The sequence below is a fragment of the Bemisia tabaci genome, chromosome 3 (genome assembly GCF_918797505.1).
Source record: "Bemisia tabaci chromosome 3, PGI_BMITA_v3".
NCBI lineage: Eukaryota > Metazoa > Arthropoda > Insecta > Hemiptera > Aleyrodidae > Bemisia > Bemisia tabaci.
In genome coordinates this window covers 59978700-59995930 of record NC_092795.1, presented here as the reverse complement: position 1 = coordinate 59995930, position 17231 = coordinate 59978700, and the positions used below count along the sequence as shown (strand labels likewise).

Sequence of the window (17231 nt, the reverse complement as noted above, 5' to 3'; positions counted from 1 at the left end):
CTCAAAAGCGCGCCGGCATAAATCATTCTTTTTCACGGCGATGCGTTAAAGTAGCTATTTGTTACGCCAACTTGTTCCCGTTCAATCAACAAGCTCCCGATAAAGAGAGAAGCGAGGAAAGCAGGCGACTCCTGTTCGCAACGCAGTTTCCAAGGAGGTTGTATGTTGTCATGTCACTTGATTAGCGACGTTAGAATTGGTCGCGCACATTATTCAACACTGAAAAAAAACACATTGGATCTAGAGTCCAGACTCTTGAAAACATTGACAAGAAAAAATACTCTTGATTCAATCGGATTTAAGCTTAAATCAAGAACCAAGCCTCTTAATTTGAGCGGATTTACTTTTGATTTAAGCTTAAATCTGATTGAATCAGGAGTATTTTTTCTTGTCAATTGAGAGAACTTATTATTTTTAGCTGATCTACAAGAATCAAGCATCAATACATGATTTTGTAACCAGCGTAACTGGCCCATTATGAGATTCACATGATTTTAGAAAACGGTTGATCGTTTAAAATTACATCTTCACTGGAAAAAAAAAACACATTGGATCTAGAGTCCAGACTCTTGAAAACATTGACAAGAAAAAATACTCCTGATTCAATCGGATTTAAGCTTAAATCAAAAGTAAATCCGCTCAAATTAAGAGGCTTGGTTCTTGATTTGAGCTTAAATATAATTGAATTAAGAGTATTTTTTCTTGTCGATGTTTTTAAGAGTCTGGACTCTAGATCCAATGTGTTTTTTTTTCCAGTGTAACCGAGAAATAGCGCTTTGAAAAGTTTGGTTTGTGACGTTATCCACCGCAGTAGTGACATCCTTAGTTTCTTCCACCTTGCTTTCATCAGTCATGGAGACACACATTTACATTTGTTACCTGACGTTAAACTTGGATGAAAGCAAGGTGAACGAAGCCAAGGGTGTCACTACCGCGGTAGATGACGACACAAACCGAATTTTTCGAAATGCGATATATCTCGGCTAAACGAGATATTCACAAGCGCTTTCAACATAGATCAAATTGGGAAACAGTCATTAGGATATTTGCCATTTGATCAATGTAGATACCCAAATGAAATTTCAATGTATTCATGTCGCAACGCCACAATATAAGAACTGAATAAAAATACTTATTGGAAGTAAGTAAAACTCTATTTTCAAGAATTTTTTCGTATATTTCAAACCTACCTTAACCTTCGTTTTTCCCCCCATGGAACATAATTTGAAATTCCTTAAGCTAATTCTTCAAAAATCTTCCTCTGTGGCACTTTCAAAAGTTGACTTTCAAGACTTTCGTTGGGTGATTTGCTTTCTTATAAAATTTTGAAGGAAGAACATGTTTTACAGTGCTTTATTACATACCTTGTCTAGAGATCCATTATTCTTGAGACATTTTATGTCATCATGCTAGTAATTTTTTCTTATCTAAAATAGAGAAAACCAAACGTAAAAACTGAAAAGACAAATATTTTCTACGTGAGGTTTCCACGTCATACCTCCAAATCTAATTCACTTCAAATTTTTCGACTAATTCCAATCTTTGGTCGTCTGTTTTGTCATGCGTAATCCTATATGTAGATTGACTGAGATAGAAATGTGGTAGATTTTACCATACTCTGACACAGTGATATAAGTATGGTAAGAAACACTAGACTCTATGATAGCATTACCATAATATGGTAAGTAACATCAGAGTACTGGTAAATACTACTGTAATACTGGTTATTTCCAATAAAAAGTATCACTGTGTAAAAAATCAAGTGGCCTTGTAGTACATGTTACCACACCTTTTTTTCAGCGATAAGAGACGATATTTTCTGCGGGAAACGGACCCGATCCAATTTTCGTCAGCCATTTTCAATCCTTGCTCTTCAAAAAAAGTAGAGCCTTCGGGCAAACGTCCTTTTCGTCAGGTGAAATTAAGTGACAACGTGGCTGGGGCGCGCGGCAGCGAGCTACGCGCCGTAACTTCGTTTAACAGTGAATGATAATGAAAACGAAACAGGTATTCGAGAAGTCATTCAAGCCGCGGGGTGGGCTTGCCCGCCCTCCTTTCACTCGAAAATCTATTTAAACTCCGCATCCACGTCTCATCGAGCTTTTAACGAAAATTTAACTTGCCGAGCTTTTATAATTATCTCGCTTCTTGGAGACTCCCAGGATCCAAGGCGCGAGGGGGAAAGGGGAGGGAGGCACTCGAAGGCGACGAAGCGCTATTATCAGCAGCGTCAAGGGCGTCGAGAGATTTTTATACGGCGCGGAGTCTAGGAGGAAGGCAAGGATGAAACTGGGCGTAGCCACTAAAAATAGTGCCAAATGAGATAGTTTCGATTGCAAGTTATACATATAAAAAAGTTATAAAATGCTGCAAACGAGGAGAATCGAGTCTTCCAACTTCTTGGCTAAGAGAGGTATCGAAAAGGGCCATTTTGGGCATACCCTATTTGCATCTCCTCAGTTCTTATTCGGGGTTTTGCTCGTTGAAGGTATATATTTTACGGAACGCATCATGATTTGGTCATTTACGGTCTCTTTTCAGGACTAGTACTGACCTAAAAATGGGTGTATAGAGGTTGATTTTGGCAATAAATGCGGATTTTTTGGCATTCGGCCGCAAACGCGTAAAACTCGAATGTCCCGCCAAAAAAAACCATGTTTGAACCCAGAATAAACTCGTAAAAACACCAAATCATGGAAAACATTCTGAGACATTTCTTTCGGGTCTTTTAACGTGTTTTTTGTGTAGTATTTATTCATGTTGCAACGTTCAGTTGTGAAAACCCCCGTCGTGTCCTGATTACTTTTTCTAGTAATGACATGGCGGTCATTTTCACATGGTAAAAACCCTGAAGACAGGGCTAGATTGTAGCAGGCTGCTACTGCTGCCCTTCGCAAAGAAGCTGTAAGTCGTTTTCTGTTTTAAAGATATTATGCGGTATTTCCAATAATGGCCTATGCCGGAAAACCTTGTACGGAGGGAAACGCGTTTGAAGTTTTCAGCGGATTTTTTGGTTGGTTTAGGGTTTCCACTTTTCCTATAGGGTAATTCCCCGTACTTAAATATCCTTACGACGGGTCTCGAAAGCCCGGCTTAGCGCTTCTGATTAGCCGGAGGTGCGGTTTGTTCTCATCGATGAATGTTGCACTCCGTGTGAAAAAGCCGACAAAATTCGGCCCAGGACACTCCAGGACAGTGCCTTCGTACTCAAGGGTCAATGACTTTCCAATCCTTGATTATAAATAATGTACATGCATAAGCAAGTCGTTGCGGATGAAATGCCTTCAATTTAGAGAATATGCAATCCGCCAATGTGCGGGCCCTCTTCAACCACTAGCCCCTGAACGCTAATCCGGCCGTGACTGGGTATTATTCTGTATCGTACCTGACTTTGGTCGGGGATGCAGCGGCGTCATCATTGCAATTCAAGGGGGATCTAACGATCGAGGACGAAGGACACGTAACCGCACTTCTCAAAAAAAAAGCTGATGTATCGCCTTACAGATTGGCAATCTGTGGCTAACTCTGAAATTGAAAACTCCAGGCCCAAGTATTACGATAATGGCCCCATTTGAATGAATGGGGCCAATTCTGCAGAAATTTTCGCCACTTCAATCAAAGATGTGGCATACTGTTACAATCCTGATGGTGTCCGAACGCCGAATTTCGTTGATTTTACGTGACGCACTTTTTCAGCATTTTTGACCCGCCTCCCACCCCATCCCTACCCGCCCCTCTTGTAAAGCTATCCGTTAACGGCCCGTCAACGCCCCTATCCATTAACGGGTACAAAAAATGACGTACAACGCTCCTTTCGAACCCCCTCCCTCCTAGAGCGTTACGTAATTTAGGGACGGCCCCTTGGAGATGGTGCAACTTATGAGCTCACCTCCGAGCTGAAGTTCGACGGAAGCTTGAGTGGTTTCTCCTTAAACCCTATTTCCCCAGAAGCGTTACGCAATTTGGGACGACCCCTTGGAGATGGTGCAACGTATGAGCTCACCTCCGAGCTGAAGTTCGACGGAAGCTTGAGCGGTTTCTCCGTAAACCCCATTTCCCCTGAGGCGTTACGTAATTTGGGACATCCCCCTGGAGATAATGTGACTTATGAGCTTACCTCCGAGTTGAAGTTCGACGGAAGCTTGAGCGGTTTCTCTTTAAACCCCATTTCCCCTGAAGCGTTCAGTAATTTAGGGACGGCCCCTTTGGACATGGTGCAACTCATGAGCTCACCCTCAAGGTAAAGCTCGACGGAAGCTTGAGCGGTTTCTCCTTAAACCCCTTTTTCCCTAAATCGTTTCCTAATTTAAGGACGGCCCCTTAGAGATGGTGTAAGTTTTGAGCTTACCTCCGAGTTGAAGTTCGGCGGAGGCTTGAGCGGTTTCTCCTTCTGCCCGTCGGACTAGACACTGGTACATGCCTCGATCCTCACGGCCGACGCTGCTCACGACGAGACTGTCTCCGGTCACCCTCCCGCTGGATCCGCTCAGGATGGGCCGACCGTCCTTGTACCAGCCAATCAGGTGCCCGGAGTACCCGCTCCCCGAGACGACGCATTTGAACTCGGCAATCCCACCGATGTGCACCTACGCGAGAAAATTACACATCCAGGTGAGCACAAGCAATATGAAGAACTTTCACACCTTTTTATTGGTACGGCAGGAACCCCGATTTATTGTTAGGGCATCTCTCAACCAAAGTTGTGAGCGACGAAACGATCCCGAAAAGTCCAATGTTGCGCGTCGTAGGGCCTAATTGATAATCAATGATGGTAGTTTTAAACTTCGAGAATTATATTTTCACTTAATTTTTAGGTAACAAGGTGGTAAAATAGCCCTGGTAAAAATTAGCAGTAGAATCTGTGTTCCAAAATACCATGGACCTACAGCCGACTGTAAGATTTCCAATAGCTTCTATAGCCGGCAACACAATATCTTATAGCCTTTTATAGCCGATGGCAACTAAGCAACAGCCTGACGATGATAAAGTGTATGCTATCCGTTACTAATTACGGATGCTAGGACATAGTGAGGTTTTGGACTACAGCTCTCTTTTTGGGCTGTAGTATCTTAATTTATTTTGCGAGGGAAGCTCCGTACTTTTGAAGGATGCCTGTCATTCTTAATATGTTGGAGCGCCTTCCATTTCGTACGATACTGTGCAGTACCTCTGGTGTGAAATAGTTGCTTCAAGCGCCGTGATACGCTGCGGCGCAGCGCGGCGGGCGGGCAGCCAGCGCGGAACGCGCATTGGCACCTACAAACCTAACAGGGATACTTCACGCATTGCGCAATGCGTGAAGTATCCCTGTTAGGTTTGTAGGTGCCAATGCGCCGCCGCTCCGCTTTATGTTAGGCTCTAATATTTAATCTCGCGGAGTCAGCGTTTTTCAACTCATGACGTTGAAATGTTTGCACACTCTGTATGGATTATTCTCATTTTAATTGATGAAAACAAATTGTGGTAAAGGAAAATATAATGTGCGTTTTGTAAATACATATTATGGTGATTCCGTGCAAACTTGCGGATTTACAAAGCACACGAATTTCTTAAAGCCTTTTATAGGCGATGGCGAAAGAGCAACAGCCAGGCGATAAAGTGCAAAGCCCGGCGACAGGAACTATAGCCCGGCTGTTTAATTTTTTATCGCTTCGTGTAGCCCGGCCGTAGGATTTTTCCCACTTTCTACAGCCAGCTATATGATTTTCTATCACCTTGTTCAGTCGGCTATAAGAACTCCTATGGTATTTTGAAACGCAGCTCCTGTCGCCAATTTTTACCAGGGAGTGCGGGGTTCACAATACTTTCCGATTATTTAAGGGATAATTTGCACGCAAATTTTTTATCGCGTCTACTAAGAGTGCTTTAAGAGCTGACTTCGCAGTATGTTTCAAAAAAAAAAAAAAAATTGATATGGAAATGACAAAAAATAGATTTGAAGATGATATAATGCACCGCCAAAGGACGTCATCTGACAGCATTTTCCATTTAACCACACGTATTTTAGAAGCAGAATTGCTTTGCTTGTAAAAAATGTAGTTGCTTATTTGTAGTTAGTGCGTGTATCTACATTTTTATGCATTAAGTAGTTTCATGCTCTTGTGTAATTCTGTACCCTGATGATGACCGGGTATGGTTGAAAAGCCTCGGCTAAGTGAAATGTAATTTTCATATAATAAACTGTCATAGCGTAAGGCAATTCTGCTTTTACTTTTTTTTAATTTTGTCATTTCTCCTCAGATGATTGATCAATGTTTAAAGCAAGGGTACCCTCGTGTTTAGTTCATTCGGTGGTTTCCTACTAGACAAGAAATTCAACTAATATCAGACACCTCCAAATTCTCCATTGAGTCCAAGCCTTGTTTCCCACGACTTTTTCTTGTTGTTTCATGTCATTATTCGGGCTACTGTAACTAAAATTTCTGATATGATATTGATAAATCAATATAATGACGTTGTAGTAATTTCCACTTAAGCCTTGTTTCCCGGGATTTCTTATAGTTGTTGTTTCGTGTCATTCTTTGGACTACTGTAACTAAAATTTCTGATGTGTTATTGATAAATCTATATAATGACATTTTGGTGATTTTCACTTACGGAGAGGACGGCGGGAACGACCTGGACGTGGAGTGGAGCCAGGACGTTGAGGCGGAGTTCGGCCTGGGCCTCGCCGGCGGGATTGGAGGCGGAACACTTGTAGAGGCCGGCGTCCTCGCTGGTCACGGCCTTGATGGCCAGCACCGGCCCGGCCACCCTCACGCGCACCCGTTGCTCCAGCATCAGCGGCTCCCCGCCGGGCCCCATCTGAAACCACCTGCAACACCGACCACCCTTCAAATATGCATCTTCACAATGTTACAAGAACCATACTTCATTATTGCACTCCTGCCGTCATAGCCAAGAGAGCAGTAAGCCTCAAAATGTCGAAATCGAGTTCCTTCAAAATTCGCCTGATCTCTTTTAGATGAAATCACTGAGATAGCAAAAACATTAAAATTCATCTGAATTTTATGAAAGCAAGATTTATGAGGAAGCCGCAAGTGCGCAAAAAATGACGTAGTTTCAGGAATAACAGCCGTGAATGACATTATACCTCCAGAATCAATGAACAATGCGTTTAAGTACAGTCCCGATTTCTAAACTGAAAATGTGTTTGTTGAGCGTCCAAAACACAACCACGAGAGTATGCCGAAGATAGCACTTACGGCTGTCTTGCCTGACACTAGCCTAATATGAAAATAAAAAATACCCTTTTAAAATCATTGAAATTTTATTTTTCTTTTATTTTTCCGATTAAGTACATACAGAAGCTGAGTTTTAGCTTATGGTACGTATCAAATGTGGTTTGCACCTAAAAAAACTTGATTTCAACACATGTCATAAGTCGAACACATGACACATTCAACACTCATGGAGTAATAAGTCGATTTTTAATCACCCCAACGATTTTTAAGAGTCTTTCGGATGATTAATGGCAATTTGACAAGGAACGGAGGCTTCTTTCAATACAATTGTCCGGTCAGACGCTTCTGAGTCCGTTTTCTCAGAACTTCATTTTTGCACTTACTGCTCTTATCGTTATCACGGCAGATTGGATCCAGGTACAGTAGTCTCTCTCTATAGCGACTATCGTTATAACGAGAACCTCTCTGTGGCGAGGAAATTGGTAGATCCCTTCAACTTCCTGTATCGTAAAATCAACAACCAACAATGGGGCTAAGACCGGAAAATAAAATACAAAATGAAAAACCGGGACGTTTCGCAGATATCACAACTGCATTTTCAGCCTGAAGGGAAAAATTAGGAAGAGCCTCAAACTTCAGAACTGTAACGAAATGACAGCGATGAGGCTCAGTGTGTGTTTGAGTTACTTCTTAATTTTCCTTTTTTAATTTCCGGTTGATACAGTTGTGATAACTACAAAACGATTTGTTGTTTTGTGTTTTATTTTGCGGCCATAGTCCCATTTTGCGTTGTTGATTTTGTATTATTATTTTGGGCCAAATGAGTTGTTTTTTATTCCTTCCTGTATAAAAAATATGTGTTTTCTTCGCCCGACATAACGAACTTGGCAACGGAACAACTCTTTCTCTGTAGAGAACGGTCGTCGATCTGGCTAATGAGTCAAGGTGCAGGTTCATACCTACAATTTTGCCCTCTCAAGAGCGTTAACAATGATTACCGCCGTTGTTTACGAGTTTCTAACGGCTGATAAATCAGCGCATTTTCACCAGAGGTGCGGGCATAGTGTTGACCGCTTGTAAATGAACAATTAGATTTTGAGTATTTTTTACATTTTAATCGATTATAATCCATACAGAGTGCAAAAACGTGAAATACGCTGACTCCGCGAGTTAAACTAATCGTGCCGAACACTGTGCGGTCGGCACACAACGCATTTGGCGCCTACAAGACTGCATGAATACTTCACGCATTGCGCCAACAAGCACAGGGCGGTCGGCGCGGAGCATATTAGCGCCTACAAGACTATAGGAAAACTTCACGCATTGCGCGTTCACTACGGTGCGCGTTTTGATTGTTGAAAATTCATGATTTCTCGGTGCCACACCTTCCGTTCAGTGTATACCATTTCCGACCGGTGCACACCGCTAGCCTGTAATCCTACCATTGAGGGATCGTAGAGTTTTGCACCCCTGAATAGTATGCCTTAGTCTCATGAGTCATTATGGTCGGAGTTTATCCATCCGTCTTTTGATGATCAATGAGGACCTCTCCATAGAGGGGACATCGGTCGGTCCCTTGAGTTCTCTTAAAAGAAAGAGAGGTTACTGCATATTGCAGTTCCACTTGGACTACACTTTGCAAAGAGGAACTAAAATCTCTGGCTTGCTTTAGAATTAACATGTGTGCCATTAGTTTCCCTATGCAGATAAGTGTTTTATTATCTATGCACCAGGAGTCCCATGCAGCTAGAGAGCTCGACTTTCAGCATTCTTATCTAATACTGATGTGTGGTTACTAATGATACTGTGATTCACTATATTTTTTCGGGTGTGCTGAAGCGTTGACGCGCTGCTCGTCATGTAGTTGCCGAGAAAGACCTTGTTTTCAAGCTCAAAGTTCATTTTGGGCAACGATTGAGTTGATGGCGACTGTCTCTTTGAAAGTGGACTTCACATCAATCGCCGAAGACTCGCTTGCGAGTTGAAAGTCTGCCAACGAGAAAGCACTTCGCGACTGCAAGAGCTTCAAAGTTTGTCGAGTAGCAAAACATCAACTTAATCTCAACTCTGCATCCGCGCTGCCGAACTAACTGAGAATTCTTAGTTACTTACGGTATTTTTGAAAGTAGAAAAATTACTTGAGTAGCTTTAGGTAACGCTTTTCCAGTAGGTAAAACTATTATCGTTGCCATAAAACTGAATGATGAAGAAATCGTTATTATAAGAATGGACCACTAGACAAGGTACGAATTTAAGCATTCTAATATATGTTACCTAACCAAAATTTCACGTGGAACACGATTTGCGCAACGAAAATTACTAAAATCAACTCCTAAGGAAGATTTTAACGTTTTTATTTCACATTGGTTACGAGGTATTTAAAAAGGCCCGCTCACAAGAAACTCAAAGCTCTACGTGAGTCAAATCGCGCACCACAACGGTTTCAGCCAGCCTCTCAATCGAGCAAACGTTCATTTCCCACCTTGTGTTGTTCAAACTATAAGCAATTTGGTATAACTGAGCCAAAGCGTCAACATTGAGGTTGCCAGATTTTTATATCGCAGAGACTGTCATGATAATGTTTAGCGCGCGGTGTGAATCACGTATAGCATTGAGTTTTCATGAGCGGGTGGTTTGAATTCACGCATCAAGAATCATTTAATTTCTTCATAAGGAGTTGATTTCGGTAATTTTTGTTGCGCGCATCGTATTCTACGTGAAATTTCGGTTAAGAAACCTGAATCAGAATGCTGAAATTCGTACCTGGTCTAGTGGTCCATTCTTTTTTTAACCTCTTACTCTCACACATATAAACGAAGAAACTACCAGACCACGTATCTTGCTTTGCAATGTTACATACATCCTGTCATACTTTATTCTTTAAATAGAAAACCACTCGACGTTGATTCTTGAAAACTTCTATGATTTTTCTCCCCCGTGCGAAGGAAACTCTATGAAAACTTCAAGGAATGATACTGATTTATTTTCCTTTAAAACCATTAATTGGGAGCGGAGATTTTCAAACGCCGCAAACAAGATATATGTCGCAGGCAATTAGCAATCGCCGGCAATTTGCAAGCGGTTCACACGTTATTTCAATAAATCGCAATAATGCGCATCGGCATAATGCAATTTTTAAGATTATGGTCTTCAAAAGTATGAGCTCGGCTTGAAGCGCCTTCATTTTTTGTGATACTCTACGCTTTGTCACTGTGTTAGTTTAGTTGCCTGTCCGATCTCAACCCAACTAATGTCACGGAGTTTACTGCACTCTCTTCTGAATGTGCATAATTCTGCCATGTTTTAAGGGTGGAAAAGTGCCTATTCACATTATAGGCAACATAATCAGCACTGTAATCTGGTTCTTTTATTTCAGAATTAATTTTCTATATTCATTCACCACTGGCTTGTGAATTTCCGGCGATTGCTAATTGCCTGCGACATATACGTGGTCTGGTAGTTTCACCGGCGACATAGGTCTCCTTGAGATATTGATTTTTTTATATGGCTCAGATGGATTTATAAAATTTCCAGGCTTTCCACGATTCATTTTCTCTTCGATCATAAGGTAATAATGACCACTGATATCCTCGCTTGCGATAATCTTGTTTCAGCTAACTATCAATCTTGGTCTTTTCATAACTATACTCCAAAAAAAAAAAAAAAAAAAAAAAAATTATCACCCGACGTTTAAAAGAATGACGGGAATCTATTTGAATTAATCTTGCCTTAACTGCGACACATCGACAAAGAAAGGTTCGAAAGTCTAAGTTCAGGTCACGACCAATTCAAGGATTCCAACAGACCGAACAAGTAAGTAAATCTTGAAAAGTCTGAGACGGAAAAAATTAAACTTATGAAAAAAAGAGAGCCAGAAGCAGTCGAATGACTTCTATTTCAAAAAAAGCTTAAAGAAAACCCCTTAAAAATATCTGAATTTGAAATGTAGGGCAGAATCACTACAACAATTCGTTCTTTAAATCAGTCGGATGGATGTCAGATGTGCCGAACCGGACTGTAAAACAGTTTATTTAAATACCGTCTCTTTTGATTCGGGATTTTCCGTTGACGTGGCAACCCTAACTCAGAAACTTCTGACAAGAACACTTGTCATTTTTGCTCCGTCAAAGTTGTCTCGCTTGTCGTGTATCCAAGCTCTCCAAGACGAGTGATTTTTAGACGGCAGTAATGAATGGTTACTAACATTGGACGAGTAAACTAACGCACGAAACTAGTCTCGGGGCCCTCTCCATCCAACAGCAGAAGTTGCGGGTCGCTCCGGCGTAAAACTTTAGAACACCGCCGCACAGATAACACGGCCAGACAGTCGTTCACGATCCTTAAAAGTTCAAAAAATATTGAGCCCTTGGCTATCTAAACTTAAGGTTGAAATTGTCGTTTTGAAATTAGATGACATTTTACCATGTAGCCCGCGCTGTTTAGTAAATCTGTAAAGCTAAATTACGCGGGAGTTGCATCAAGTAATGAAGTAATGCCGGCACCTTCTAACTTTATTTTCAGAATCAAGAACCTTCTGTCCAGTGTCCGGTAGCCGAAGCCGATACAGTGAATGTTTCTAGTTTTAGTGCCTTTTACTGTGATTCTCCTCAACTTATTTTATGTCGCGAGCAGCCAAATTAATCGCCCTGGCGAAGAATGCTGAGCTAGTAAAGGACTTTGAAGACGTGCTGGACGATTCGTTTGAAGATCCTGATTTCTCAGACGTTTCTGAAACGGACACTTCTGAATGCCGGTCAACCTCTGGAATGGAGTCCATTTTTGGCTCATTGTCTCCCGAGAAGGAATGTAAAGTAAGTCGTGCACCTAAGTATCCATTATTTTTTCAAAAAATTTTTAACGACGAGAAAGAGACAATTCAAGATACCATCTTGCAAATGGAAGATACTTTTAAATGGATAGAAAGTACTTTTCAAAGTTGGAATACAAAGTATACGGTAAAAAATACCTTACGAGAACAAGGTGTATGTATTCCCCTGGGGTTTAAAGATAAGGGCAGGATCACCGTCACTAAGGGAACCAATGTAAAAGATAAATTTCGCAGAATTTCCATCAAAGTGACGTATGTTTGTATGCCGCTCAGGAAGGTTCTAACATTAATCTTTCAGCAAGAAGGTCTTCTTGAAAGTGTCATGAAATATTTGCAAAAGTTAGATGATGATGAAGTGATTTCAAATTTCGTACAGAGTCAGTGTTGGATTAACACCCTTACACCTGACAAAGAAACAGGTATCACTTCGCCTTACGGAATTTTTAATGATGACCTAGAAGTGAGGATGAATCCTCTGGACAGTCATGCTGGCAAGAACCAAATTAATGCAACTTATCTTTCTATTCCTTGTTTTGTTCCTGAGGTTAATTCTTCACTGAATTATGTTATCCTGGCTTATTTGAGTCAAAATTTTGTAGTGTGGAAGCGCTTGCTATTACCATTGATTTGGGTCTGACGAAAAAAAATTACGAGACGCTAAACTCCTACCTGAGACACAAAAATGTTAATGTGTTGCCTCCGTATAGAAGTACTAGGGGCCAGGGGCCTACGCCCCTGTATGAAGAGACAGAGACGGAGTTGCCAGATGTCTCACCAAACAAGGTCCAGTGAGGTCCGCCAAGGGGACAGAGCTAGCTGAGGCGCTGGGCAACATCTTTCAAGAAGAAGTATACGAGAATTTGAGACTAAAGGGAACTTTTCTTCGATCAACCTTGTGCCCGACAACTCTGCAGTGGCCGACAACCTCAACCTCGTGCCCGACAACCCATTGGATGGAGGATGCCTTGGCTTTGACTGCGCAGACGTTAGTGAGGCACACCGCCGTTGCAGGCGGCATCAACAGATGAGTAGGCCGCCTGCTCGCCCTCGCCGCCAGTGCCGAAGGCGCCGTGAAGAAAGGACCGCCATTCAGTGTGAATGGGAATCAGGATGTTCAGAAGGAGATGTTGCCGGTTACCCAGATTTTTTTTTCTGGAAACTCTAGGACTCCCTGACGTGCCGCTAGTGCATCCTTGGTTCTGCCCGCGCCACGAGCGGGATCCGCGGGCACAAGCTATTCCACGGCAAGAAAGGAGCCCCACGGTCCTTCCGCCATCGCCGAAAGTATTCTATACATCATCCTCATCCATTGATCTCGAGTAATTGCTGCATTTTTCAAATTTTTAAGTATTTCATGTTCAACTAATTGTTAGCTCTTGGTTTTCCTATCGATAATTTAATCGCTGAAGTCCTTCCTAACGAAGACTCCGCGATACGCAACTACTATTCTACGGCAAGAACACAATTAATGCGACTTATTTGTCTATTCCTTGTTTCGTTCCAGAGGTTAAATCTTCACTGAATGTTATCCTGGCTTATTGGACTCATTTCTTCAATTTGAAATAATTCAATTTAAAAACTGTGTTTAAAGAATATAATTGCCGCATTAAATTATCTTGCCCAAACTGGAATCACTGTCACTCTTGAGAATCACAAAATAACAATTTTCTTTCAATTTTGTGCTCTTTGCGGAGACATTCTTGGACTCAATACTTTAGATGAGATTCGTCGATGTGTTTCAAAAAGTGAGTTCTCCTATCGTATCCGTCTAGCTAACAGAAAAACTCGTCGGATCATGTCTAAGGGAGAGCCTAATTTGCTCAAAACAAAAGAAAATTAGAGGGTATAGGGGTTAATTTACAAGATCCCACTAAAAATATTTCTTTTCGAAAGAAAAGAAAATGGTTTCCAAAGACAAGTAATCTTTGTTGTCGAATGAGAAGAAATTATTTTTTGTAGACGATTAAATTTACTTTCGAAGGACAAGAAAATGTTGTCCGAAGACAAGTAACAATTGTTGTCCAATGAAAAGAAAGTGTTTTCGGCTTAAAAGTAAAATCTGTTTTTCCTAAAAAAGAAAATGACTCGCCGAGATAAGTTATAGAATTATTCTGTGCAAAGAAATGATCAGTGTTAAAGAAAGTAGTGGGACCGGATTGCACTATAGTAAACTGAGAATTTTATATTGCAGACCGTTTCCTTTGAACGACAATTTTGCGGACATAACCATCACCCAGGCCTTCTCGAATAACCTTATGGCCGTAGTACTGGCGTCGTCGTTCCATGTTATTTTATTTCATAGCTCATGCACAAATGCGGTGCCCCAGAATAGACGGGACGTCGCTTCATTTGTTCCAAGAGCAATATATGTGACCATTACCAAGAAACTCAATAATGCATAGCTGTCGTGTGATTTTACCCGTTAATAGTATATGTTAATAGTGTATAATACTTGGCTGTATCACTTGCGTGCAACAGACCCATTCTGAGATATTGAGGCGCAACATGCCTCAAAAATCCTATTTTTTTGCACTCAAAATAAAATTGTAGCGAGGGTTTAGGTACCAAAATCTTCCGCCGCGGCAGAGCATTCTCAGCTCGAGAGGGAACTTTCATTCAACTCTATCAAAATTAGTTAGAGACACGAGGTTCTCGTTTTTGAACAAACAGAGAAAGCATTATTTTCTTAATTGAACCGGGAGCCGAGTGAACAAAGTTCTTTTTTCCGGCGGAGAAGTTTGAATCGAAGACAGCTCCATCGAGGTGGATTGCTTTGTGTAGCGCTCGACAAGTATACTTTTTCCAGGCTGACTATCTTCGCTCGGGGAGGGAGTGCTTCGAGGGGGCTCTGACTTTACATCTCTGGTCGTTAGTTTTCTCCAATTTGAGTGCGCGCCATATTGTAGCGAGAGTAAATAAGAATATCATCCACTTGATGCCTTCTCTCGAGCTATGGCTTCGTGTTCGAATCATGGAACTTTATTCGTTCATTTTTCTGTTTATCAGTTGTATTTTGTTTGTTTTGCGTGTAGGATTAAAATACTCATCAAACAAGAGACATGTAATTTAAATAAAACAACTCCAAATAATTTTTCCATTGAAAGTAGACTTTGATGGTACGTGATGTATTATGAACTTGAGAGTAATGTTTTCGTTTTCTTCTGATGGAGTCTCGAATAGAAAGTTCTAATAATCAATGGAAATTCAAAAAAATGACTGCTTCAGAAAAGTTGAAGAAAATTTAGGGAAGTTGGTAGAATTCATTTAACCGTGACGATTCAGTCCATTTTGCAATCAACGATTGATTTTTTTGCCCTGTTAAAACTCTTGAATGGTTTCGATTTCGGAGAAGAAAGACAGGGAGGGACCAGGACCTTTTGATAAAGTTAATACAGAAAAAAATTCAAGTTTATCATGCATATTGCACCCTGTAATTCTATAATATATTCGATACTGAAGATACCCGGAGGGGCGACATGCATCAGCCGGTAAAACATGAAAGTAAGTGTTTTTGGCATATATATCATCTTCTTTAAGGTTCTAAAGCCTCGTGGAATGTTCGAAACCCAGTGCGCTTTCCCTGTAGACTTGCAGCATTTTTTGAAACTTGATCCAGCGCTTTAACGTCTCCACTTTTTCTCGTTTGAAAAATCAGTAATTAGGATCTCCTCCAGATGCAAAGGGTGGTGGTTGGTCACCTTTGTCCATGTTCCGATGGCTACAAAAACGCGACAGATTATTGCATCTTTAATTGGGTTACGCAAATTTGCACTCGACTGCGCCCGTTTCCCTTCAACACGATATTGGTGACAAGGCGTCAAAGCGACGAAGCAAGCCGAAGGACAACTGGGTCACAGTTCATCATTCCCACCCGCCCCCCCCCCTCCTCACTTCATCGCAATCCATTCATGGTCCAGTAATCCAATGTTGCCATCAGGAGTCCGTAATGCCCGTTCGTTACATACAAAGTGATAACACGTAGAGAGAAAAAGAAAACACGGCTATACTGTGCGGTTTAACCACGGCCGAGGTTGTATACAGAGAAAAAAAGTAACCAGACTTTTGTGTTAGTGTGCGAAGTAAAACACGGAGTAACTCAAGCTGTTGGTTGATTTTTTAGTGTGTTTCACCGAGAAAAACACAGTTATTCTACCGTTACAATGGTAGAAATGTCACACGAGATTCCACGGTAGTAGAACCGTGGATTTTGATTCTTGTAACGATGAGCACGGTGATACGACCGTGTTCACCGTAATATTACTGTGGGCACAGACCATTATGAGCATGGTTATGCTACTGTGCTTATCAATAATACTACCAAAATCCACGGTTCCACTGCCGTAGAATCCCGTGGGACATTATTACCGTGGTAACCGTCGAATAACCGTGTTTTTTTTTCTCCGTGTACTCCGTGTGATATTTGAGCTAGTATGCGAAGTAAAACACGGAGTAACATAAGCTGTTGGTTGATTTTTTAATGTGTTTATTTTTCCTGTGTCAAATTGACCAAATGTTTGGTTGAAAGGACCGAATCTTTGTGTTGAAAATCCGCGACTTCCTTAAAAATTAAGTGGCAGTCACCAGGATTGAACCTGGATAGCTTCGAAGGTAATGCAATGCGTTAGCCACACGTGAGTCACAACCTCTGAGTTCCGAGGAAAGCGAGAGTACATAAGTTCCGAGGGACACTTTCTTCATACCCCGATGTCTCAGAGTAACCTACGGTTCGGGTCGATTGAACACAAAACAAGCAGTTCCAACGCCAAAGCGTTGGAGGGCGCTTCTTTGATACTGCGCATGCGAGGAACGTTTTCATACGGCCAAGCGAGAGTATTGCGGACGGACAATGTATAACAAATTGCCTACGTGAAGGTGGTCCGGCAGCAACATACCCGCCGCTAGTCTCTGGAAAACAATAGAAAATAGTAGTTGCGTACGTTGCTAGCGAGCGCGCTGCGAGCGCATCTGTTTCCATTACCTAGCATCGAGTCGGGCCTCTAACTTTCTATTCTCTCTGACATAACCTTAAACCTTCAACCCAGAGCCGCAAACAGCTGACGCTTGACGATGCTGCGCCGAGAAAATGAACCAATCACAAAATAGCACAGTAATACGTCACTAAAATGAAGAGATCACGTGACTGTTCGTGATTTTTTCGAATCAATCTGAAACTACAACCTCGAATATGAGGCATTTAAGCATAACGAAGCCCCAAAATA

General features: G+C 41.5%; 1 protein-coding gene across 4 annotated transcripts in view; it reads right to left on the bottom strand.

Moving 5' to 3' along the window:
• Positions 1-17231, bottom strand: part of Dscam2 (Down syndrome cell adhesion molecule 2) — a 110633-nt gene that overhangs the window by 55706 nt on the left and 37696 nt on the right. For all 4 annotated transcript variants that reach the window (XM_072298969.1, XM_072298968.1, XM_072298970.1 and 1 more), the window contains exons 5-6: positions 6598-6814; positions 4349-4586 (exon numbers count right to left, since the gene is read on the bottom strand). In XM_072298969.1, coding sequence (XP_072155070.1) covers positions 4349-4586; positions 6598-6814 — 455 coding nt within the window. The remainder of the gene's footprint in view (positions 1-4348; positions 4587-6597; positions 6815-17231) is intronic.